General features: G+C 31.2%; 1 protein-coding gene across 1 annotated transcript; it reads right to left on the bottom strand.

The window, feature by feature from the left end:
* Window positions 1-1,798: 1,798 nt before the first annotated feature.
* On the bottom strand, window positions 1,799-20,205 carry LOC110992231. The gene is made up of 7 exons (XM_022257954.2): window positions 20,051-20,205; window positions 9,148-9,353; window positions 8,489-8,642; window positions 5,810-5,927; window positions 3,061-3,227; window positions 2,644-2,706; window positions 1,799-1,992 (listed from the first exon to the last, which is right to left on the bottom strand). Exons 1-7 carry the CDS (start codon window positions 20,085-20,087, stop codon window positions 1,919-1,921), a joined length of 819 nt encoding a protein of 272 aa, XP_022113646.2. The 5' UTR covers window positions 20,088-20,205; the 3' UTR covers window positions 1,799-1,918.
* Between the last annotated feature and the right edge of the window lie 4,874 nt (window positions 20,206-25,079).

Consider the following 25,079-nt stretch of genomic DNA (forward strand, 5'->3'; position numbering starts at 1 on the left):
TATTTAAACTTATCTTCAATAAATATTTAATATTTATCCAATTTTTGTGTTTATGATAATTACTATGACGGTTTATTGTAAATATTAGTAAGTTAATTTATGAAGTATATGTAAATTTGCAATATATCTTGTATCTAAGATTATGGTTTGAAGGGTAAAGAGTGGCATCTTTCGCATACATGCTATTAGTAATGTTAATAAAGGATTCTGTGTTCCAAGCCCGCTTTTTATTGACGTCTCAGTTAGGAGTGGAACACAAATTACTGTATTTAAACACATGTTAAACACTTTACTGTGTACATATTATATGGTATATAAATAAAAAGTATATAAAAAATTTTGAGATTTTTTCTCCCAATATTTCGTTATTTATAATGATAGGAACAAAAAAACAGATGTATTTAGAATAAATTTATTTTCGACTAGAAGAAAATGTCTTTGGAAATTATCTTTGAATATAAAAATTTGATATAAGCTTCAGGGTACTATTTTGTCTTTATCTTTCGCGCGTTAATTCGAATATAAAAGAACAAGACAATCTAGAACCATTATAGGCGTACGGATAATGTCACAAAGATAGATTTGACGGTTTTTTAAATAAACGTTTAATACTAACAAAATTTTACTGAAAAATTGGCTTTACATTTTTCTTATGTGGATGATTTTTCTACATTGGTTATAATTATTTCAATATTCATAAAGCGAGATTTTCGTACATTACGTATTGACAAATATACCTTCAACATTAAAACGATACTTTTACTTCTTAAAAAAATATTGAAGATCCTAATGTGTGAAATTTTATGAATCTAGACCTTCTTTAAAGTTAAAAATATTGGCACAAAAATCATTATGCTCGGAAATACTATATTTTGTGCAAACATCTAAATATGATATTTAAATGTACATTCTTAATAATATAAATATCTCAATATGATATAGTCTAAAAATGTACATTCCTAATAAAATAATACTAAAGTAAAGTAAAAGTTTCTGGAGTAGCTAAGTTATTAAGCAGTTACGTTCCAGAAATAGCACTAACGCCTACTAATCCTTATACAGCAGTAAGTCGATATAATTTAAACATAAGAATTTCGCCTTAATAAAAGTTTAACATTTTTTCGTAAGTTTGCCGTTAAAACGTTTTATCAGAAAGCCGTAAAATCCCTACCATTTCCTCTCACAATTTAAAATTTACATAATTAAACGAACTTGGAAGAAAACTGCCGCGAACAAAGTTTATAAGAATTTAAATTAACTTTATAATATTGTAATGAAAGCATAATAGCTATGCGAGTTGAAACACGTTTTGCACTTAACGGGATTCCGTTGTAAGGGATTGTTAGGCATTGAGAATTTACTTGGAAAATTTCATTGGTAATACAAAGAAAAGAAATAGTTTTCAAGCAAGTTTTGGGCTTCGTAAATGATTTTTTTGACAATATTTTTCTTTACAATACGCTAAATTATATTAAACGTGATAAGTAAGTTTCTTTAAACAGTTTCCAACATAATTTGTATAATCAACATTTTTATTCCAGTTCGCATTCTTTAGTAACGAACACATAATAGACCAGAACATTAATGAAGATTACAAAAACTAATACCTTAATATCCCATACAAAATTCTTACGAACCGTAGGAGTTCAGGGCCATTGACGGTCCTACGACTCGTAATGATTACAAATGGTGGGATTTAACACAAAATATTTACAAAACGTATATATTACTTCAAATAAATAATATAATAATAACGAACTATCGCATAGAAATACAAGTTTTTTAAAATATATTTTAATATAAAAGTATTAAACATATTAAATTCGTTCTGAGCGGTTCTTATCACACATTATTATTTTTCACCTCACCCGTCTAAATTATTTACATTAGTATATACAACAATTATTTATAAAATACGTCAAGAGTACCTTAAACTAAAGTACATAAATAGCATTACAATAATTAAGGTCAATCTGCACTGTGTTGAATGACCTGTAAATAAAAAAATAATTATTATAATGTGTTATTTATTAAAGTAAAATTCAATACACGTTCTTTCTCCTTATGTAACAAAGAATTATATACATTTAAATCAACAGGAATGATCACACAGATGTTGACAGTTAATCAAAATGTTGCATGTTCTTGCAACAATACAGCTGAAGATACGGTATTACACATCCAATGTATACAACGCTGTATGCTACGACAGATACAACACCGAACAATTTAAAGGAATGAAGATTATTTTAAGAGACACTTTTTTATAAAAATATTGTAAATAAACAAAAGTTGTGAGCAGTACTTAATCATACTACAACTGCTATTTCGTACAATATCTAAACATTAGTTAACTAAAATACCTCCGACGACAATATACTCGAGGAAACACTTTTCATTTCTTTGTTATCGATACAATTAAAGAAAATGCACGATTCGTCTTTAATTATTTCTCTTTTTTAACTAAATTAAAATGTATAATTATGGAATGTTTATAAATACTGACTATCACAAGTGCCTTTTTGATAGGCAGAATTGAAATAAATGACTTTTAATACATTGTTTTTTATTATAACAATATGTGATATCTGACACAGATATCACATATTGTTTCCTATAATAGAAATGTTAACAAAATCTTACCGTGATCTTTTGCAAACTGGGAGTTGGCTAACCCTGGAGGGTCGAGAGTAGTGGGTGGTGGATCTGAAAATAATAGATATATAAATAAGTTTTGATATAACATTTTATTGGCAACAAGTCGTATATAGCACATTCAAAATTAAACTACTTTAACATGCATTTGTCGCGCTCCTAAACAAGACCGCTATGGTTACATTAATACAAACCACAGCGGTTTTTTTAGATTTATTTGCAAAGGGATTTCAAGCTATCTAATAAAAACTGAATTGGTCACACCTTTATTACGTAATCGTATGTTAGGTTTATTTTCATTACGGAATTTCTTGATTCGGTCGCCGTGCTCAAAGCCTGCTTATAATAAAAGTGCGTGTAATAAAATCTATGCAATAGCTTAATAATTGTGATTAAAAGACTTACCTCTATAAAATATATCCCGTTTTCTACTAAAATAGTTAGCGAGTGGCACTTGCATGTCGCATAGTATCTCTACAGTGGGTGGCAAGTAGTCGATTTTGACTACTGCACTTGTTAAAGCTGTGAACCTTCCATCAATCATATTTAAGGAAGATTTCGCATTTAACGGCCTGGAAATAAAAATATATTATTATGAGGCTGAAATAAAGATAATATACTCTTGGTGCTAATTGGACCAAGGCCCATAGATTTGTTTTTTAAGACAACAAAAGACACATACATAATAATATGTAATATTTTATTTATTTATACAGTAGTATAAAACAGTGCATTACACACTATGTAAGTTTTGGGAACCCTTCAGGGATTATATAAATGACACCATATAATATAAAAATTAAAAAAAAAATATTTAGAATTAACTGTGTAGGTACTATATCATATTGATGACTAGTCATTTGACAGTCTACAATTATCCGAAACGTATTTTCAATATAAATCCACGTACTACACAAATATCCAATGGTACCAGCCGCACATGTATCCAAAGATATTAAGCCAATCGCTTCAAGTTTACAGTGCAAGGCTTAGGAGAATACCTGGTGCCTGCTGGGCAAACTGATTCCGTGTCGAGTGCGCCGTACAAGATGTCGGAGTTAGACAACTTTCATGGAGCATCGGAATTATTTAGTCTAAAACTCTAGGATATTGACATTGTACGGGTAAAGAACACGTGTGCGGACGTTACTACTTAATACGAAGTATTTATATTTGGAATATATTCTATACATGTTAGGCGTTCTATTATGAATATTTTTGAAATTCACTAACATTTATTCTAATGTCAGTATTACGCTTTCATGGTGTTTCGTCACTAAATCACTGAAGTATTTCCGAACCTATTCGATTAAGGGTATTTTAAGAAAAGAGCGTACCAATTTTTTAAAGGCCGGCAACGTACACTCGAGCTCTCTCGCATTGAGTGTGTCCATGGGCGGCGGTATCACTTAGTATTAGGCGAGCCTCCTGCCCGTTTGCTCTATAAAAAATACTTACTTTTTTATTTTTAAACAGTCTATATTATTTATCAGGCGTTTATCAACGAACGATTGTCCCGTATATATCCGGATTAAGGAACGTACAAGTGTTCGTATTTCGAGCGATTTGGACTACTCGGCAAGTTCCCGAGATGTCGGCTGCACTACGGATTGTTAGAATCAATGAATATCGTCCGTGATTAGGAGAGGATATACTCAACTTTGAATAGTGGATTCGAGCATTCTTAACATCATCTAAGTCCGAACAGTTTGAAGGCTGTTATGGAAATTTATTGAGAATAATATGGCGTAAATCGATATAAACTCAAACGCAAATCTTTATTGCATTCCTTATGTTAATATTTTACACGTGACACGTTATAATTTATTACAATAAGGACCTTGGTTAGGCACAGCAATGTTTTGAGATGGTATGCTCTGCCATAGTTAATACATTTCTATTCTTACAAGATACATTATTCATTTGGTATACTTTGGCTTGAGATTGCGAAAAGGAGAATGTACTTAACATTATTAATAAACTTAATTTTTATAAAAGAAATTAATGTTTATCGGTCAGATACTCTGTAAGAATGTAATAACATTTCTTATATAATAATGTATTTAAAGATTTGGAAAACCTAAAGTTATTTGCCTTGCTCTGCAAACTTTCCGGTTATTTGTTATATATTTTTATTGATTAGGTCAATGGAGGATTAATGCAATTCCAATCTGGAGGTTGGTGGAACCGTGATGATGGTGGCCTATACGAGGGTTGGGGAGTAAATTGCCTTTGTATCTTCACTTTTTTTAAACATTGGATAATTACAAATAAATTTATATGCTTCCAGTATTCTAGGAGGCTATGTAGATACTAATACTCTTAATAATAATAGCTACGTTAAGTCTGATAGGCAACTTAAAAAATATTTGTAACGTCCTTAAAGTCCATGTTATTTGGTTTTATTACTCAACACAGATTCAACTCAGTTCTACCATAAGATATGCCTTTGAAATATATTTGTTTCTTTGGTATTTTATTGGATTAGAAATATCCATATAACTACTATGTCATACATTTTAATGGATTTTGCAGTCAATTTTTGTCCTCTTATTTTGTAATTAGAATGTTTGTCGCATTTAAATTGAATACATATTAATAAAATTTTGCGTCAATTAAAAGTTGAAGCGTGATATATTTTAACATAATTAATTTTAGTGAAAATATTATCAATTCATTAATAAACGTTGATTACTTGATGTTAAATTATAAAACAGATTAATATTACGCATCAATATGTCAATGTGAAACTTGAAATTATTTTATCAATAATATTTCATAGAATAATTGGCAAATATTATTTTTCATTGCTAATTGATACGATATTTGAGAATCTAGCAATTATGAAGATACAAAATGATGTGTAGCGATGTAATTCATGTTTTTTTAACCAAATAACAATTTTAGTAGTATATTACTATGCTTTCTTTTATAAAATAAATTTTTAGACGTTTTTAGATTCATTAAATAGTTCTTGAATCGAATTATACCTTAGAAATCTATTGATTAAGAAAAAATTTTTTTTTAAATAAAGTTGCTATTGCGTGGTTCGTAATTTATGTACCTAATAAAACATTTAAACAATGAAATATATTCTTTATAAGTAATTTTACTTCTTAAAAAGGAAAAAAAGGCCAATATTACTATAGTTTACCTGTTTCCTGCTAAAATGACGAGGTCTGGCTGCGGAAAGACACCTTCAACGGAGCATATTATGTTCAGATAACCATCACTGAGTCTGTCCATGATCATGTCGAATCGTTTTTCAGGAACTGAGGAAAAAAAATGGATTTGTAAATTTTTCTGTTAAAATTTACGATATATACGTCGTAAAGTTAAAGATCGATATTCAATCAAGTCGCTGGCGTTTTGATTTAAATAACACAGCGTCGAAAGTTTTTACTATCTGTCTGACCGAAAGCCAGCTTGTTAATCAAATAATGTAAAACAAGATGGCGGTCACGATAACAGCTAATAAATTTATAAAAGTCGTTACGAAATAATACTTAGCGCCATTAGACTTAATGCGTTTCCCTTTTTCCCAGCTCTGAAATCATCCCTATCTCTCTATGTAGTCTGTGTTTTATATTTTCTTAATTTACTTTTCTATAAAAAAAATCTACATTACATGTATCTTGCTTACTGATTTCTATACAAAATTGAAATGTTAAAAATACCGTCTGGTTCATAGTCGTGGTTTGCATTAATTGACCTTGTAATGTATAAAACATAGTGGTAAAATATTTGAAAATGTACGCAGTTTTTTTGTCTATTTTTTAGTCAGAAATGAATGTTTTTTATTTCCTATTGGCATTCAATAAACTTTAATCTAATGAAAATTAATTACAAAAGCGTCCAGTAATTCGACATTTGAGAGAAAATGTGGTGACGACGGTGTAAATTTCAAAGTGCTACGCCGCCAAAGTAACAACGTTTGTAAAGGCTTGTAATGTGGACGTCCTCGAAACGATGTTTTCGCAACAACATCCAACGAGCTGGGATCACGCAAACTCTAATGAATACCGGTAGGTAGCCTGTGATGTTAGTAGGCTAGATAATTAATAAATTGTTTCGATGTTTAAAATTCTGTATGCCTTGAAACTCATAGACATTTCAGTACCAAATTTACCTCGAAATATGCATTATGAGACACAATTTTTTTATATTTAGAACTATTTCAATCACTAAAATAATAATAATTATGGGTTCTATAGAAAATCTCGATGGCAATTAAAAAGTTTGTCTCATTTTTAATAATTTAATGTATGTTTTTAAAGAGGAAGGCATATCTAGATACTACATATCATCGTTCTACGTCTTGAAGCTTCAAATATTGATGGATTTTGTGGCATAAACAAAACGGTCATTTGTATTCCATTAGCCGTTTCCTCATACAGCGTTTTCGCCTGATGGGTAGATCTAGCTGTTTTTATTGCTCTGTGTACCTGTCATTTCATCGTCAATATCAGCGACTGGATCCGAATTGGAAAATATTGTACGCAATTCCTTTACTCGTCTTTGGAAATTGAATTTTTAGTCTTATATACTAACAGCTATTCTTCGCCTAACTTCACGTGGAAAACAAACCGCAGATAGGGAAAGATATATATATATATATATATCTTATAGTATGCGTGGGTCGTTGGTTTACATTTCAAAGAGCTTCCATAATATTCATGGCTAAATTAACTAGTATATAACATTTTATGCGTTATTTGGTTTTGTACTTAATATTGTAATTCTGTGTCGAAGCGGAAATTACTTCCTTTTAGAAGCGTCACTACGTCACTTGGTAGGTTAATTTGCATATTTAGAACGTGCATAGAAGGTTAACTTATAACAACGTTATTCAAGGAAAAATAGGTAATTACAGAAATAGACAATAATTTTTCTAAAGAAAAACACTTTTTAACGGATTATAGTTATGTATTGTTGTATTTAAACTTATAATTATTTGTACATAATTTTAAATTTAAACCGACGTTTCGCGTGCTTTACAGCGTGCGTGGTCACGGTGACTGAAGACAAAGGTGTTAAATGTCAAAAAGTATTACAGCTGCAGAAAATGTTGTGTTATCTGTATTTATTTCCCCGGAGTTGGTATCGACTCCAACCAAGTTGGTCGACAAATAATTACAACAATACATAACTATAATCCGTTAAAAAGTGTTTTTCTTTAAATGTGTAAAAGTTATGTTAATAAAAGACAATACAATAATTTTTCTTTACATATTTGTCTAAGTACTCTTTTCTTATTTAAACCTCGCTCGCATGCACAAACGTGCAAGCATACTATAAAGCTAAAAAGGCGTCTCTGAAATCTGACCTACTTGCCTATTAGAAGAAACAAATGATTTCGAAAAAGAAACAATTTTCCGAGGCACAGACTGGTCTATTTACTAACTCGAAACATTATACTTTGCTATCTTATATTCAGCACGGGCGGTGTATCAAGCGTTCGCTTCTGGTAATATGGTCAAAGTTTATTAATGGTTTTTCGGTTTTCAAATATCAAACGATGTTACAATTATGATTATGTTGGTCTTATTTCCTGACCTGGGAGTTCTGATGTCCGTACTGATAGTACTCGTTATTATGTTGATTTACGGTAAAAAAATAATCTATTCACAACATGGAGATTCAGAAATCCGAAAAATAGTACTTCATTTTATGAATACTGTATGTGCACCAGAATATAAGTGAGTAACAATTATATGCTATAATGTGCGCCTTTTACTGATTTCTTATGTTAATTTAGTGAATAAACCTTGGAAAAATATATGTACTTATTTTCCTCGTGGCATAGCAATAATAAGGAGTGTAACATTCTTACCAAATATAGTCATAGGCCGGGTCCTTTCATCTTCAGCTAAGAAGGTGGAGACGACACAGGTGTAGTTCCCAGTCAACTCAGTACTCGGCTGAACTATCCTTAGAGCTCGGTGTTGCGTGTATGGATTGTGCGATATCTTGTAGTTTAAGTCCAACTGGAATTATAGAATAAATGGGAAATTAACAATCCCTTACTTGATAGCACAAGAGAAAAAGAGAAGATGTCCACGAGAGAGACCTGGGAAGATGGAATAAAAGAGATAGCGGTGATTGAAAAATGGTGGCGAGTATGAGAGACGAGTGGAAAAATTTGGAAGAGGCTTTCATTCCATCTGCGGTCGTATGTTATCGTTAAAGATAATGACATTAGCTTAATGTAATCTTGATTAATATGTTGTACTAGAATCAAGGCTATTTTTTAATATACCGATCGACAAATGAACATGTGCATGTGAATATGTTTTTATATTGCGATTATATACACCTTATATGAATTTCCCCTTAACGAATCTTAGGTACAATTCCGACAAAACTAATGCTGGTAATCTCGAAAAGGAAGCGGTAAATTAAACAACTTGTTTTTCTGTAATACGAAAAGGTAAAGAAACAAGTCATACAAATTATAAGCATTGTGTGAAGTAATTTGAAGGTTCTGTGTACCTTATTCTTCAATATACCAAGAGCTTGAGGCTTCTGTGGTGGTATCCACTGATAGACGGGCTGCGAACGGTCAGAAAAAAACCATTTTACAACAAGCCCTGTGACGTTTTTTGTTATGTAATCGCAGTCCAGCGTAACCGCCTCCCGAGTTCCATATTGCAGAACTTCAGGAACTCGCATGCTGATTATACGGACTGATGATACACCTGCAATTAACAGCAATTCAATTACACATTGTCTTCTTATCCGGTACACTCTTGACAGACCGGTCGTGATGTGATGCGTTTCACGATGTTTCGCCAACGTGGACTACAAGCTCATCTGAAACTACGTCCCTAAGTTAACGTTGTTTGAGAGTACGAAGTTATCAGTTGAGAATAACTGCAAAAACTATTGTTACATAAATCCAAAAATTTGGCACACAGTTATACAAAGATTTGCCTTCAATCATGCACGAAATTCTGCAAAGAAAGCAATACAAATTAAATCGGAAAGCAATAAATAATAAATATTCTGAAGCCTGAATGCAACAGCTTTTTTTACTTTTTAAAAGAAAAGCTTTTATTACAAGAGAGATAGCAAAAAGAAGATAAAAAATACCACCCAAAAATGGGGATTAACACCAAAAAAACCTTGTAAAGCTTTGATTTCTAGTTCTACAATAATTATTGCATTGTAGCATGTAGCAATGTACAAGCAAGCATTGTAGGAGTTTAATTCTATCAGTATTACATACTGACTATTAGGTTGTTAAAAAATATTCTATATATACATTATTTAATCTGTATTAAATCAAAATTGATTTAAATCGCACTTAATACATAAAACTTATATTTGCTTTTTTTTTTGGTTTCAAATTGACATTAATGATCCAAAATTGATTTAGCTATTATTTCGCGTTAATTGTTAGTATGAATTTATTTCTCTTCAAGATTTTTTTCAGTCAAACAAACCGCTCTAGCGATAAAAGCTTATAATAAACCGTGGTCTCGAACATAAAAAGCGGAGAAAGGAAATTGGAATATTGTACAAAGTCAACAGTACGCCTTTGGGACAGCAAGTAATTGAAAAGTTTAATAAAATAAATGTCAACGGGCTTAGAAGTTGATAATTAATGTTAAAGTCTTATAAGTTTAATTGGGAATCACGTCAGTTGTACAATACAAAGTTGAAAATTTAATATAATAAGGTTTTGCGATATACATCCGAGCTGATGTCACAATAATACATTATTTAGATATAGTTCATTTAGTTAATTTCATTTAACTAGTATATACGTGGTACGATAACTTATTGGTGATTTAAATTTAATTAGATATATTTGTTTTTATTAGAATTTTAAATTATTATTTTAGGTAACACTGGCGGCAAATACAGCATAATTCCTCAGTAATAATGAAACATATTAACTAAGAGACGGTTTCAACCTTCAAACTAAACAATGATTTTTTGTTTAGTTTGAAGATTGAACAACAAAACTTTGTTTATAATTATATCTAGTAAATATATGTTTATTTATAATTGATTATAGTGCTCCCATAATCAGTTATGTATGTTTAAATTTAAAACTTACATAACATAATAAAAAGTACTTTCTTCTAAAATATCGAAAGAGAATAAACAAAGCCTAAAGATTCAGTACAAAAACATTTCACGAAGAAGTGAGCATAAGCTCGTAGCGTACATAAAATATCACCGAAACATTACCATTCCCAAATCTCCACAAATTGATACAAAATGGAAACAACGTTCATTTGCACCTTTTTACGTGTATGTACATCACCGACCTTCATATATTTCTTAAGAATTTGTAGTATAATACTAGTGATTATTGCATGTACATAATAAAATAAAAATTATTCATAGATAAGTGACTTTTACAGTTATTTAGTATTTTTGTCAGTTATAAGGCGCTTTGGGGACATTTAGAAATTACTTTAAGTAAAAATAATGAAATTTATTTTAGTTGCGAGAGACTGGTACATAGGACTATAGAAGTCCTGTGGTAACCGGACCCCCGATACAAAAAATAGATTAAGAGATGATGATTTACTTAGACAAAACTAAAGTAACTAAAAAATATAACTTAAACATAAATGATTGTAGGTGTGTGAATGTGTGACTATTGTGAAATATTTTTATTTAAATCTCTAATAGCCATTTTATAATATTATATTTATCTCGAATAGCAAATTTTCTCTTGCATCTTATATCTTAATAATAAATAATTTTAGAAACAGCAATTGTTTTTATTTTGACTATATATACTTAAGGAATAATTGAACAGCGTACCAATTCATTAAAGGCCGGTGATATGCCTTCTGAAAATGTGAGTGTCCATGGGCGGCGGTATAACTTGACATCAATTGTGCCTATATCAATACTGGCTAGTATAAGTTTGTTATATAAGTATATAATCTGCGAAATTGAAGGTAGATTTACACTACATTAGGTAACCGTTCGACCGAAAACGTCATTATAGCGAAATGAAATTGTTTCGTCTTTAAAATCTAAGAATCTTTTTAAGAATTGAAAGGCTTGGTTCAATAATTGTTTTTTGGAATTAATAATTTTAAAAGTCCTCTGTTATTGTGTAAGAGAAATTTTCTGAAGACCCAATAGAGATTAATTATTATTAGACATTAAAATGTGTTATTACAGTCTACTTATAAATAGGTATTATGAACATGGCGTAAATCAGTCATATTATGTTCGAAGAACGACTATGCACCAATAGATTTTTTTCTATGAGAAGAAAGAATCTTGTTTCTACGGTGCAGTTAAACATCTTGAGGAAGAAGCCTTGTCTGAAACCCAGGCATATATGAGTCTGAAGTTACGTTTAACCTTAATTAACGAAACGGAAGTAATCAAAGGCTTAAATGACATATGGTTTTACATTTACAGCGGCCTATCCTGGATTTGCAAGGCAAATATTTTGTTATATTACGTAGCAGTGGTGTAAAAATAAATCAGTGGCACTACAACCTCTTTAGGTCTTGGCCTCAGATTTCTGAATCTTGTCATGATCATTTTTTTAAAAATCTAATAGGCAAGTAGGTGATCAGCCTCCAGTGCCTGACACAAGTCGTCGACTTCTTGGGTCGGTTTCCTCACGATGTTTTCCTTCACCGTTCAAGCAAATGTTAAATGCGCACATAGAAAGAAAATCGATTGGTGCACAGCCGGGGATCGAACCTACGACCTCAAGTATGAGAGTCACACGCTGGAGCCGACACTGCTCGTAGCAGTGGTGTAAGAATGTTAATATCGATCCTATTCGTATAAACATAAAAATAGAATTCATCTTTTTTTATGAAATAAATAAAGTAACAACATCAAAGGCTTAGTTAAAATCAAATAGTTAAAAAGTTGGATTATTGATTTTCTTTATACGTTCGTATGTAACTCATGGTTTATTTTTAAGTTAGAACTTAGTATTTTGGCTTCATACTAGCAATCTCATCAGTATTCACATAGTCATGGTGGCTAACTTAGATAATATTCGTTCTAGATTGCGCGTTTGTGAACTTTCCTTTGCCTATCCTTACACAGTTAGTTCCGCCTCTGATTACGATAATATTCGGAAATAATCTTTTATATTATGTGACTATTCTGCAGTATTTTTAAATAATAATGACTGCTTGAACACTTACATGATCATTAAAATTTCGACGAAATAGTATGGAAAAACTCAGAGCACAATAATTTCGTGTACTAATGTGTGCTAAACTCTAAGTTCTCTTATGGGAGTATTCAAACCGTTTTGAGAATATATATACAGGTAAAAGAAATGAATGGCTTTAACAAATATGTCATATTTATCTGAAAAACTGGTTCTCTTTTACCAAACTTCTGGGAGAATATATGTGACTATTATCGCATATACAACTATTAAAACAATTAAAAAAAGATTTTTATTTATTTGTGTTAAAACTGGTATTTTTATTCACTTCTTTTAATTATAAATGCCCGCGAATTTTGTTGATTCAAAATTCAAAAATCATTGATTCATGTAGGTAACATAATGTACACTTACGTAGGTAACATTATGAACGTCAAATGACCTGGCTTATATATTTTAAGTACAATTACGCAGAGAGGCCACGCTCAACTGCAATATCATGTTAATAGTATTACTATTTAAAGATTATTAATTTGATCCTGTACTGCAAATAATAAACATAATTTTTTTATATAGAACATGGGGCAAATGATCAATTGGTTTACCAGATGTTTAAATTAATTTAATTTTTTGAAGACATAAAACAAATATGTTTTCAATTGTAATAATTGTTAAAGGTATTAAACCGTTCTTTGTACACCTGTGTTTTATGGCACATAGAACTCCACGCTTCGTTGCACACCCTCGTTCACGCTGCGCAAACGCAATATTTTCCTTCAAACTCGTTGCAATATGAGGAGGAAATAGATAAGTGGTATTTATATTTTTACCAACTGCAATAGTTGATTTTTTGTAGTACAAGTACTAGCTGCCCCGCGAACGTGTCTCCTTTATTCCTAGCCAACCTTTTTAGTACATAACGACATTTTGCTATGCTTCTCCAGACTTAGGTTATCCGGAATGATAACTTTTTAGGTTTTTCTATGTTTTTTTCTATATAAACCTCAGAGTTCATTAGCTTTTAATTAACAGTAATGGTTTATCATAGAGGGGTGAAAAAAGGGTTGTGGTTATTTTTGTATGCTGCAACATAAGAAAATAAAAGCAAAAAATGTTGTCATAAAAATAAATGATTTAGGGTGGACAGACCTTATCACTAGAGGTTTGAAAGATAGATAGAAGCCGATTCACAGACTAACTCAATATGAATAAAAAAGTCATAAGAATTGGTCGAGCCATTCGGTGGAGTATGGGAACGAAAATTGTGACAAGAATTTTAAAAATTTGATTTTACAGCTGCGCCGGCATTAGAGCTTTTCGATAATTCGACTATACAAGATTTAGAAATTAAACTGTATCGATAAATATATAACAATTTGGCTACAACCTCATATTTTAAATTGTATTAGTTTATGGGCGGTTGCCCATTCATTGTAAGATGATATTCCTTAAGTGTTCCGTTCACTGCGAGTTCATCTGCGTGGTCCAGCCCTTATTTTTTTAATGATACAACTTACAAATATTGCATAAAAAACCCTTAACTCTCCTCCTTAACCCCTTCACGATCACCCCCTATTTTTTATTATTTTAGATTGTTATTTTTATTGAACTAAAAAAAATGTTTCCTAGAAATCATATACACGTCAAAACAGCATTTGACGGGTCAGCTTGTCATTATATAAAGAGTATCTAGACTAGAGTACATAAAGTAGTGGACTATCGTTATTTTTTTATACTTATAATACAACATCCTTTAAGGAATTAGACCATATGTTTTAACTCAAGGCTTATCTGATGAAGACGCTCCAAATAACCAACCGTAACGTATGAGATATAGAATACACATTTAACACACGACTGAAAGAGACAACTATACAGCATGTGTTTCGAGATTGCACAGCGGAACGGCGGCGCGTGCGCATCGTTCCACTTTGCTGAGTTGATAATAAGAAGACGTAATAAGAGGGTGCCATATTGTGCTAAGGCTGTTAACCCACTAGGTGAAGCGTAACAATTTTTTTCATACTATGGATACATTCGCTGATATTTTTTTTAGTACAATGGGCAAACGGGCAGTACCTCACCTGTTGTCTTGCGTTGTCGGTCCTTTGAGAATTCCACTCTATAGATACTTGACGCTAGTCATAGTATATGATTAAATGTACTTGATTAGAAAGCACATATAAACATAGTATTTTGATTTAAACATTGTACCTCTAAGCCCCCCATAAGTTTGTTACAATTATAATAACGCATTAATAGTAAAACATTTGTCTATATTGAATTATAAATGAAACCTCAATTCCGTTATAACCACTGAACTCCGCAGGTGATACAAAAAGCTCATATATTAAAGAATTCCACAAAAAACCGCGCGTGCTCACAAGAGCTTGCTTCCTGTTCGTTATGGCGCCTTTGTACTCTGGCCATCGGCGCGTGAACAGCACTAAGACAGTGATTAAACGTTTTATATCTCAGACAGACAAAAGCCTGTGATGACGTGAGTGCAGTCTAGGCTGGGAGTCGTAGGTATTTGTTTTGTCAAACCACTACAGTTCTATATAAAATCTTTTCCTAAACCATCACAAACTATATTAGATTTATGTAGAGTTTATTGCCAGTTTCTCTCTTCCGCTCTACACCCTTGATTTGAAAACTGGCAGTAAATGTAAAATTGGAAGCATTCAATGTATTTTTTTTGACGTTCATAAGTGTATATTCTGTTACCTAGATGAATAAATGATTTTTGAATTTGAATATATTTATATAGTTATTTAAACCTTCCTATATATACCCTTACAACACACAAAGTCGGAAACTTTGCCCCCGTAACTTTATGATTCATGGTCAATAGTCCAGAGTCCCACATTCAACTTTCAGCGAAAAGATGCCAATTACTCAGTCGGTTTCAAAATTTTTTGTAACACACACATATACACTTGAAACAAATATCATTACACGCCTTTTGTCTCGCGTTTGTGCTTATGATTTAATGGTCTTGTCAACAGATTGTATCGGATTTACTGTGACGAACAACGACTCCATGCACATTTTCAGATTTAGAGACCTTTCGCCGAGTCCTTTTGCTGAAGTAATTATTTGCTATTATACTATTTTTTATTCCTATATAATTATGTATTAACAGTGTATATTTTCGAATGCTTGGCGGACATATGCGACTTCTTCAAAACATAAAGTCCTCTCGTGAGTTGTGTTGTGAGGAAGTTGAATGGATCTGGTTAGCGTCGCGCCTTTATTTTTAATGTTATTTTCATACATGTATATACTTTCTATGTCATAAGTACCAAATTCAAATTAAGAATCATTTATTGATTTAGGTGCTAAATGCTTCTGATTTTAAACATAATCGTATCACAAACAGGACTTCCTCAAGAGAAGTTTTACAACAACAACAAAATATCTTTATTCATATAGGTAAACAAGTACACTTATGAAGATCAAAAAAAAATTAATTGTAAATTTACATTTACAACTGGGAGTCAGTTTAGACATTTTAGTTTGTACAGATATATTATTTATATACTATATATACGTGTTCATGTTCGTTACATTTACATTGAGTCTATTATAAGAAAGTTTTCCACAAGACTGGCTTATAAAATTCAGTAGCAAAATATCTCTGTAACTTATTAAAATTGCGAGTCACTTTCACGATCACTCAACTTGCGGAGTTTGGTTATTCTTTGGAAGTTGAAAAGAATACTTCAGTTGAAGGGACAAAGTATTCAGAAATGCATGGATTTGTTAGAAGCGATTAAATAAGGATTTGAATGGTTCGAGAATAATCTAAGATGAGGCGGATAGCAGCTTTATATCAATTAATTTATTTTGTACTTAATTACATCTGTCTTGAAAATATTATGAGCAAATGTTAAATGCGCACATAGAAAGAAAGTCCATTGGTGCACAGCCGGGGATCGAACCTACGACCTCAGGTATGAGAGTCAATGCTGAAGCCACTAGGCCAACACTGCTCTGTAATAATATCTATCACTTTATAATAAAAATACTTTACTTCATTGTGTGACAACCCTTACTTTATTAGCCATCTCAGTAAATATGAAAATCTAATTTAACTATTATTATAAATATAATCTACAGGCTTCAATGCTTTTGCATAGTTATTAGTATTTTTATTAGTTTAGAAATATCTTAAATTGTTTCTTAACATCACATATATTAAAACGTATACAATCATCAATTATGATATAATATTTATAATAAATTTGTCTTAACAAGTGTATGATAATGTCCGATGAATGATATTATTTACCAATACAGCGATATTGCGGCACACAGATCCTGAGGTGAATTTTTTATATCGAAGAAGTAGCATAGGTCCGTCAAGTGTCCACAAATATGCAAATTTCTTTGTAAATTAATTTAGAATAGCATCATGTTTAGCTTATGAAGTGAAAGTTATTTAGCATGAGGGTAATTTTTTTACGAATGAAACGTAAAGGAAAGAAAGGGAGCGATTGAAACCGATTGAGAGAGAGAGTGGGAAATCTATTAAAGATACACGCTATTGGTTGATGTTTTCTTTTATTAGTTACTGTCCGAATATATATTAGAACTTTAGATGGCAATTTTGTCGTCTTGTGCAGTAAGCAGATTTGTTATTTATTCAAATAATCATTAGCACATATACAGTGGGTAAACAGTGTGAATATATACATATGGAATTATTATATACTGGTATATGATCATCTATTGGGGCTTTTACCTAAGTAATAATTAATTTACAAAGAAGTTCTTTTGAGTTTTTCTTGTTGATTTTGAGTGAAAAGTAAGGTAATTAATTATTGATTAATAAATTTACATGAAGGACACGTTATATAAAATTAGTAATTCCACTGTAAAGATAGACAGTGATTTCGATCAAACCACGAGGCTAAGAAGATTTGAAATATAACCGAATTGAACCCCAAACATGAGTAAAAAGCGTTGTTAAACCGTTTTTCCAAAAATTTACTAATAAAGTTAGCTAGTATCAAGATATTAGAAATTTAGGTGGTAATCTCGTAGCGATTCCTTGCGGTGACAAAGATTTATCATTTATGTAGAATTACTCTGAGACGAGTTCCTGGGACGCTTCTGGAATCTCGAATTCAATTATTTCCTTCGCAACCAAAAGATTTTAGTCGAACAAATTTCTGTATAAATCAACGATGAATTACATTTTAGGATGTTGAACAAAAGATTGTTTCCTATTCGTTAAATTTAGTTTATACTTAATTTATATTAACTTATCACCTATTTTCACTTAAAAATTCAAATGTAAAAGGATAGCCTTTGCGCCGATATGTATTCTTGAGGGAAAACAATTATTGCGAAATATAAAATTATGATTGCTGCAACTGAAAGGTGGAAAATTTATATAATTATAAAGCCCGTTTATCCAATGAATGGTTTACTACATATAATTTACATTTATTAAATTTACATTAGGTAACCCGACAGCCGTTGTCCTGCATGATATTACAAGCGATTATTATATTAAACAAAGTAAGAGAGTAGCGACTGCAGCGATATCTGCCGGGCTGAGTTGTGATTCTAAAGCGTCCAGGGCTCCACCCAAACGCATTCAAAAATCTCATTCAAAGAGGAGGCCAGTGACATACAAAGGTACAGTAGTATATATATATATAGAAGCTATCCTATCTTTTCAGTTAGATCAAACTCCACACTGTGTACAAATTTCGTTGAAATAGGTTAAGTAGTTTTGAAATCTAAAATGGACGCGTCTTGTGCATACACATAATTATACGTAATTTCATCAGTTCGGATTCCGTTCTCGGTCTCCTCCAGCTTATTGTATAGAAACTAATGTATAATAGATAATGTATAAATACGCCGTTAACTACGTATATATTCTCATTGTCCTCTTACGCCCAAACCCAAAAACTTATTTCAATCTATGTTTACCCATCTAAAATAGACATCTTCCAAATATTGATAAAAGTATGCCAATAACCAATCGACGGATTGTAATATCCATCTGTCGATACAAGCAATCCATGGTAGGTCCGATCGGTGGATGTGGATTTCTGTCATACCATACCAACTTATGCATTTATCAACATAAATTTCATATTTGAAAACGTCTAGTTATGTAAATAATTTAATAAAGTCGCATTTTATCTGTTATCGAAGTGTAATTTAAATAAGGATTTCAACCCTTGACGAGTAAAAAGCAAATCGTATGTTTACGAATAATATAAACTGCAATCGATTGTTAGGGTCAATGACCTCGATGGTAAATCGAATTAGTGCATCGTCACAAATACGCCATTTAACTATCACTGTCATTACTACAAGTAGCCATTTATACGTCAACGTGTCAATGGAAAAAGGTAATTTACGGCTGACGACTTTTTGTTCTATAAAAGTTATTACTCTAATTTCATAGAATATTTTATTGGTAATTGGCTAGTAATGGGAAGAATTCTTTGTCATTTCGACGGACTTTATTTCTTAAAGTTTCAACGGTAACAAAAAAGTATTAACGTCAAATTGTTGCGTTTTTTTAATTTATTTATACATATAGCACATCTTAAATAATTCATTTTCTACAGTATATGTAACAAGCTATCTATTCTAAAATACATGACAATTATGGTGATCCGAAATAAAAAAAATACATTTAGCTTATTGAGTTACGACGTACGATTCTACAGGATAACACAATTATTATTAATATTCATTCATATATTTTTTTATAGATCAAACTATATGTTTCGATCGTTATAATGTTAGTGTAATAACATTATAAATAGTCTCTAAGAAAGGATTTTAATGTTTGTTTGACTTTAAAATTTACTTGTGTAGTAAAATTATCGTAAGGTGTAGAAAGAACTAGCGATTTAAATGATAAATGAGTTTTATTCGTGTATTTAAATACAAAATTCATTCGCTATTCTTAATTATAACTTACGTTAAACATATAATATATTTAACTAACAAGGTTTTAGTTTAATCATATTATCTTATTTAGATAAACTCGTAATATTCCATATATGGGACAGACTCATATGCTAAATTACAGACACAATTAATCAATTGCACAAGTATTTCTTGATAACTTTTTAAATGCTTAATATTTTTTAGAAGTACATACACACTTATCGGATCTTGTAAAGAAAAATCATCGAATACTTTGAAAACCAGCGTTTGTGCTAAGCTTACATATATGTATATCTAAACACACTGCATATGAAACTGCCAAAATAATTAACATATGCAAAAAATACTTACATTGCAATACTATTGCGAACTGAATAATCCACCACATATTTCACTTCACAAACACAAAATCCTTACAATAAGTATTACACAGGCTGTTATATTATTACGATAAATTATTATTAAAATAAAAGTTGTAAGTGATCCCAACGTGTGTGGGGTTCAAACCCGGGCCGGTAACTAACCACCGAGGCAACTGGCGTCCGGTGGTAAGCGAAGCATATCGGAAGTGTGTTAAGTAATTTTAAATTATTCACTTGTTCATTAATGGAGATTGTGTTTAAGTTTATTATCTATGGAATGAATATTATTATTTAATAGAAAATTGAGGTCTGACAAAGAGCCTTTACTATCCAATTAATGTTCTGCTAGAAATTGAACCTAAAAGAGAATTACTTAAACAGACAGAGTTGTATAAATATACTAGAACATAAATATGCATTATGTATGTAAGATTTAGGTTACTCATTATTTCTGTTCTATTTTAGAGTGTTGAAGTCTAATGCTGGACTATCCCGAAAATTTCCAGCAAGACGGGTTCCCCGCGCTCTGCATCCAATGCTTTCCCTCGAACCTCACCAGGTCTTCTGTCCACCTAGTGGAAGACCAACCAACGTTTCGATGACCAATCCTCGTCTCCATTTCATTCTAGTACTATTTTAAATATTCAACTACAGATTTTTTAATAATTCTTTAATAACTGGAATACGTTTTATTACGACACAAATGCAGACATGTATTTGGCCCATACTCTATAGGGAGTTACGGTAGATTACCTCAATAACAAAAGATAGCATATGCTTATAAATGTTAAACTATTTAGTGTCACTAACAGTAATTGTCTACGTCGTGTTATGCAAATGAGTATAATTGTTACATCTGATCATATCTACGACAATTACTGATACCATTACCATATTGATACAATACAGCTACATTTGAGACAAGGGATGGTTTCAAACGTCATTTGATTGATTTAGCGACTTTAAAAGAATTGTTAAAAGAAAATAAACTGTTTATCTATGTAATCTGTTTTGGCTTTCTGTATTGTCTTAGTATTTTGTATTATAATATGTATAAGTATAAGCTGTTAGATTACTTAATTAATATAAATAAATAAATAAAAGTAAGTATTTATTTGCTACCAACGCTAATTATTAACTGTCACATACCATCAAACTATAAACAATTCTATTAGTTAATTAATATTTGTTTTCCACAATATACATAAGACAAAGCAAATACATTCCCAATTCAGCCATATTCCAAAAGGTGATATTTGCATGATCTTAACTACTTTGGACACGACTTTTTAAATATAACATTAGTTCCAGCTTAAATTACTTGCAACTGAGTATCTTTAGTTTACATTTTAAAATAAGGACAGTCTGTCAGCTGAACAACTTTATAAATTCTGGTGTTTTGAGTAAAAAAAAAAAGAAATAAAAATAAAATACGTTTATTTTGGAACATAAGATCTTCTAGGTATCACTTATTCCACGTCAATCAATTCGAACTTGTAGGCATCCCTACACATCGGCAAAGACAGAGGGTGTAGGCCGAGAGAAAAAGCCGGCGTAAAAAACTCTCGGTACTCTTTTAAAAAAGCAAATCATCAAACAATATTTAAAACAAATATATCAAATTAATTAGAGGCAGCCTGCCCAGCACTAGTCCCAGGCCCTTATATCAACTAGATAATCAATAACTTTATAGTAAGCCTTTTTACACAGCTTTTCTTTAATACATTTCTTAAATTTATTAAAAGGCAGAGATAAAAGAGCATAGCAGCAGAGCAGTAAGAAATATTTTATAAACATACCAAAAATTGGTTGTATGCCCTAGCTATATTTGTGTCCACCCTAACTTTTGACACGTAAACATGCTCGTACGAGCATGAGAGCAACATCGTGTCGTGGCAGGTTAACGGTTGCTAAAACAAATACCGACAAGTCATCGGCATATATTCCTTAAATCATTAAATCGCACAAGGCCTTCAAAATTAAGGTATAAGAATGACACTGGATTATTTTTGTGTATATCAAAGCATAGAGTAATTCATTCAAAGTTAAATATAATTTAAATCAATTCAAAGACACAATTCAAGTACACGTTCGAACCCGCAGCCCCCATATCGTCATAATAAATCAGATCAAGAACAGAATTCATCTTGCATCAGTATTATTGTCACCGTTCGTATAACGCTTAATTAATATTTATCGCCTGCTTTCGTCCGGTGTTAGCTAAGGTATGTAGACCAATCATTCCAAAGCTATAAACTTTTGGAAGCTTTGCGTTATTGACTGTATAAGTATGAAACTTCTTTTTGAGTTTATAATTTGTTGATAAATATATATACAAAAAATCAGTTTCATGTAGTAGACGTGGTAGCGAGATCATCATTTATATATATCATTACAATGTAAAGTATTTTAAGTTTGTGTGTTTATAATAACAATCGTTTTAAAATAAATAGTATACCTATAGATTTCATTTGCCTTCATAATCCATATACTATGAACGAAACGAAATATTTGTTTTAAAAACGAACTTCTATACTTTAGAGTAGCGAACCAATTATAAATATATGAAAGTTGATGCCTTAATATCATTCTTCGGATATAATAATCAGTCCAAAGAAATAATTTAAATATACAGAAATTGACTTGATTTTAAAAATACAGATTTTCGTAAAAGAAAAACAAATCAGTCTCAAAACAAAGTTTAATTCTTAGGTCTACATTTGATTAAAGCTTCGAACTCGTATTAATTTGTGTTTTGAGTTTTGAGAATTTGTTTTAACGTAACGCACATTATACCGGGCACGCACAAGCCCAAAGTTCAAACGTATAGTAATAGTTATAACGAATAAAGCTTTTATAAATCAGTGAAGTGGAAGACTGGCTTTAAGCAATAAAACGGATTTGTTCCAACCGATAAAGAATCTAATTGAATCTTGAACGTTGACCCTACTTTCGCTTACCCTGTGTAAATCTTTATTTACGATAATTCCTGAGTTCGCAAAAAAAGACATTCGTTGACAAATAAAAATTTAAAGTGTGGAGCAGTATCTTGTCTCTTGATTTTAGATTCGTTAGGAAGGAAGTACTTTTTGGTTCCTGATTTATAATTGTTTTAGAAGGCACTATATGATACTTTATAATAATAATAATAATAGAAGTCATAATGATATTTATTAAGAAGATTATAAGCCCTTGATTTGAGAACTGGCAGTAAATGTCAAATTTGAAGCATTTCATATATTTTATTTTTTGTGTGTATATTGAGTTACATATATGAATAAATGATTTTGAATTTGCATTGCCTGTAAGTCGGAATAGTTACACACTGGCTGAATTCACAAGAATCGCAATATTCATTATTAGTTAGAAAAAGGTTTTATTATAATTTTTATAAATAAGTTTACTATTGCATTAGTATTAAGTTACTGGTAAATATAAAAAATAAGAAAATACATATTTAACCCATTGAAGTTATTATTCAAAGAAACAAATATCTGAGAAGTCACAGCATATTATGGTTATTTAAAGCATTTTAATTTTACAGACTAATTTTTCACTGTAGGATCAACAGTTTCCTACTAATTGTTGATGCGAAGTTAAGATTTTTTAAATACACCAGAATAGTGAGAATTTGTGTAAGTTTTCAAAAATAGAATATGACAGCAGAAGGCAAATTGCCCACTCGCTGGTCTGACCAAGTCACGATTCTCACGGGTCACCCAGTAACAGCTGTGCTAAGCGAAGCTATATACCGAACAAAGGGGAGAGATATCACTATCAGATAGCAGTGCAGCAGGTACCTTACTGTCGTATTTACAACCTGTCCTGATATGATGCGAATGAAACCTGTCAACTGTCAAACCGTGATTTCTCTAAAAATCGTAAAGATAGCGCTCAATACAAGATTGAGATTGTGTTATGAGCCTAGTAACTTCTATGTAACGATAATAAACATAAACAATACATTCCATTAAAGCTTTCATGTCGTAAAACAAAACTTAGACGAGCTTCCTGCCAACTACTGCCCCCGATTTAAAAAAAGAATTTAAAACCTCCTTACAGTATCTAAACAAGTTATATTTCCAAATTTGAAATTAAGGAAGTAACGCTATGATTTAAATGAGCATTGGAATGTATAAGGCACGGTACACATGTCGCGGACGTCCGTTGACGTTTCCGGCGACACGGATGACCAACGACCCCATGGGTATGACATTATAAGCTGCTGTTTTGAATATAAAGGTTTGTTAAGTTTGTTGAAATTTTAAGTTTGCGTCGATATTAAGGAAAAATAAAATTATAAGCAAATATACATAAATGCATATTTTCTTCTAGAAAACCTTAACACGTAACTGTATTCTAAATTTGATTGATTTTTACACAAATACTACTCTAAGGTTCTCTTGAATAAATTACTCTTATCAGTTAGTAAGTTAACAGTGAGACAGCTCTTTTACATCCTTAGTTAATTATAAAAAAAATACTTACATTAATTTTTAGTTAATTTTTTAACTTTTACACTTCATCCATTGCATAAATACTGAAAAACATCTAAATAAATTAAATCTTAAACTTTAGTACTATATTTGAGTTTTAGAAACATACTAATAAGTCATGTAATACAGCAAAATAAAATTTTCACAGCTCAAATTAACAGTAGTCTACATGTGGGTAAGATTCGCAAAGTATATAGAACAGTGGCAAGGGCTTGAGGAGGCTTTTGCATACATATATTCAAGACTATTTTTATTATAACATACTAATAATACAGTGGTTAGTATGAAGAACCTAGGAATAGGCACAGAATAAACTTACGATCGTAAAACGTGAAGCTTTCACGTACTCCCATAATGTTTAATAGTAACATACAATGCGGGCCTTATCGATACATATGTAGGCCACGTACGGTTTTTACACTTGAAACTGTGCTTTCACAGCAAATGAGATGCCTTTATTCTATTATTCAGACTAATATCTAGAAAATTCTTTTTCTATAAGTAAATGACTACAGGCGGAAT

The sequence above is a fragment of the Pieris rapae genome, chromosome 17 (assembly GCF_905147795.1).
Source record: "Pieris rapae chromosome 17, ilPieRapa1.1, whole genome shotgun sequence".
In the NCBI taxonomy this organism is placed as follows: Eukaryota; Metazoa; Arthropoda; class Insecta; order Lepidoptera; family Pieridae; genus Pieris; species Pieris rapae.

Coding starts and splice junctions, on each gene's coding strand:
- LOC110992231 (XM_022257954.2), bottom strand. CDS start 20,087: ATGTGGTGGATTATTCAGTTCGCAATAGTATTGCAAT. Junction 5,928..8,488: donor CCGGCCTATGACTATATTTG/GTAAGAATGTTA, acceptor TTTTTTCCTCAG/TTCCTGAAAAACGATTCGAC. Junction 3,228..5,809: donor GTCATTTTAGCAGGAAACAG/GTAAACTATAGT, acceptor TTTTATTTCCAG/GCCGTTAAATGCGAAATCTT.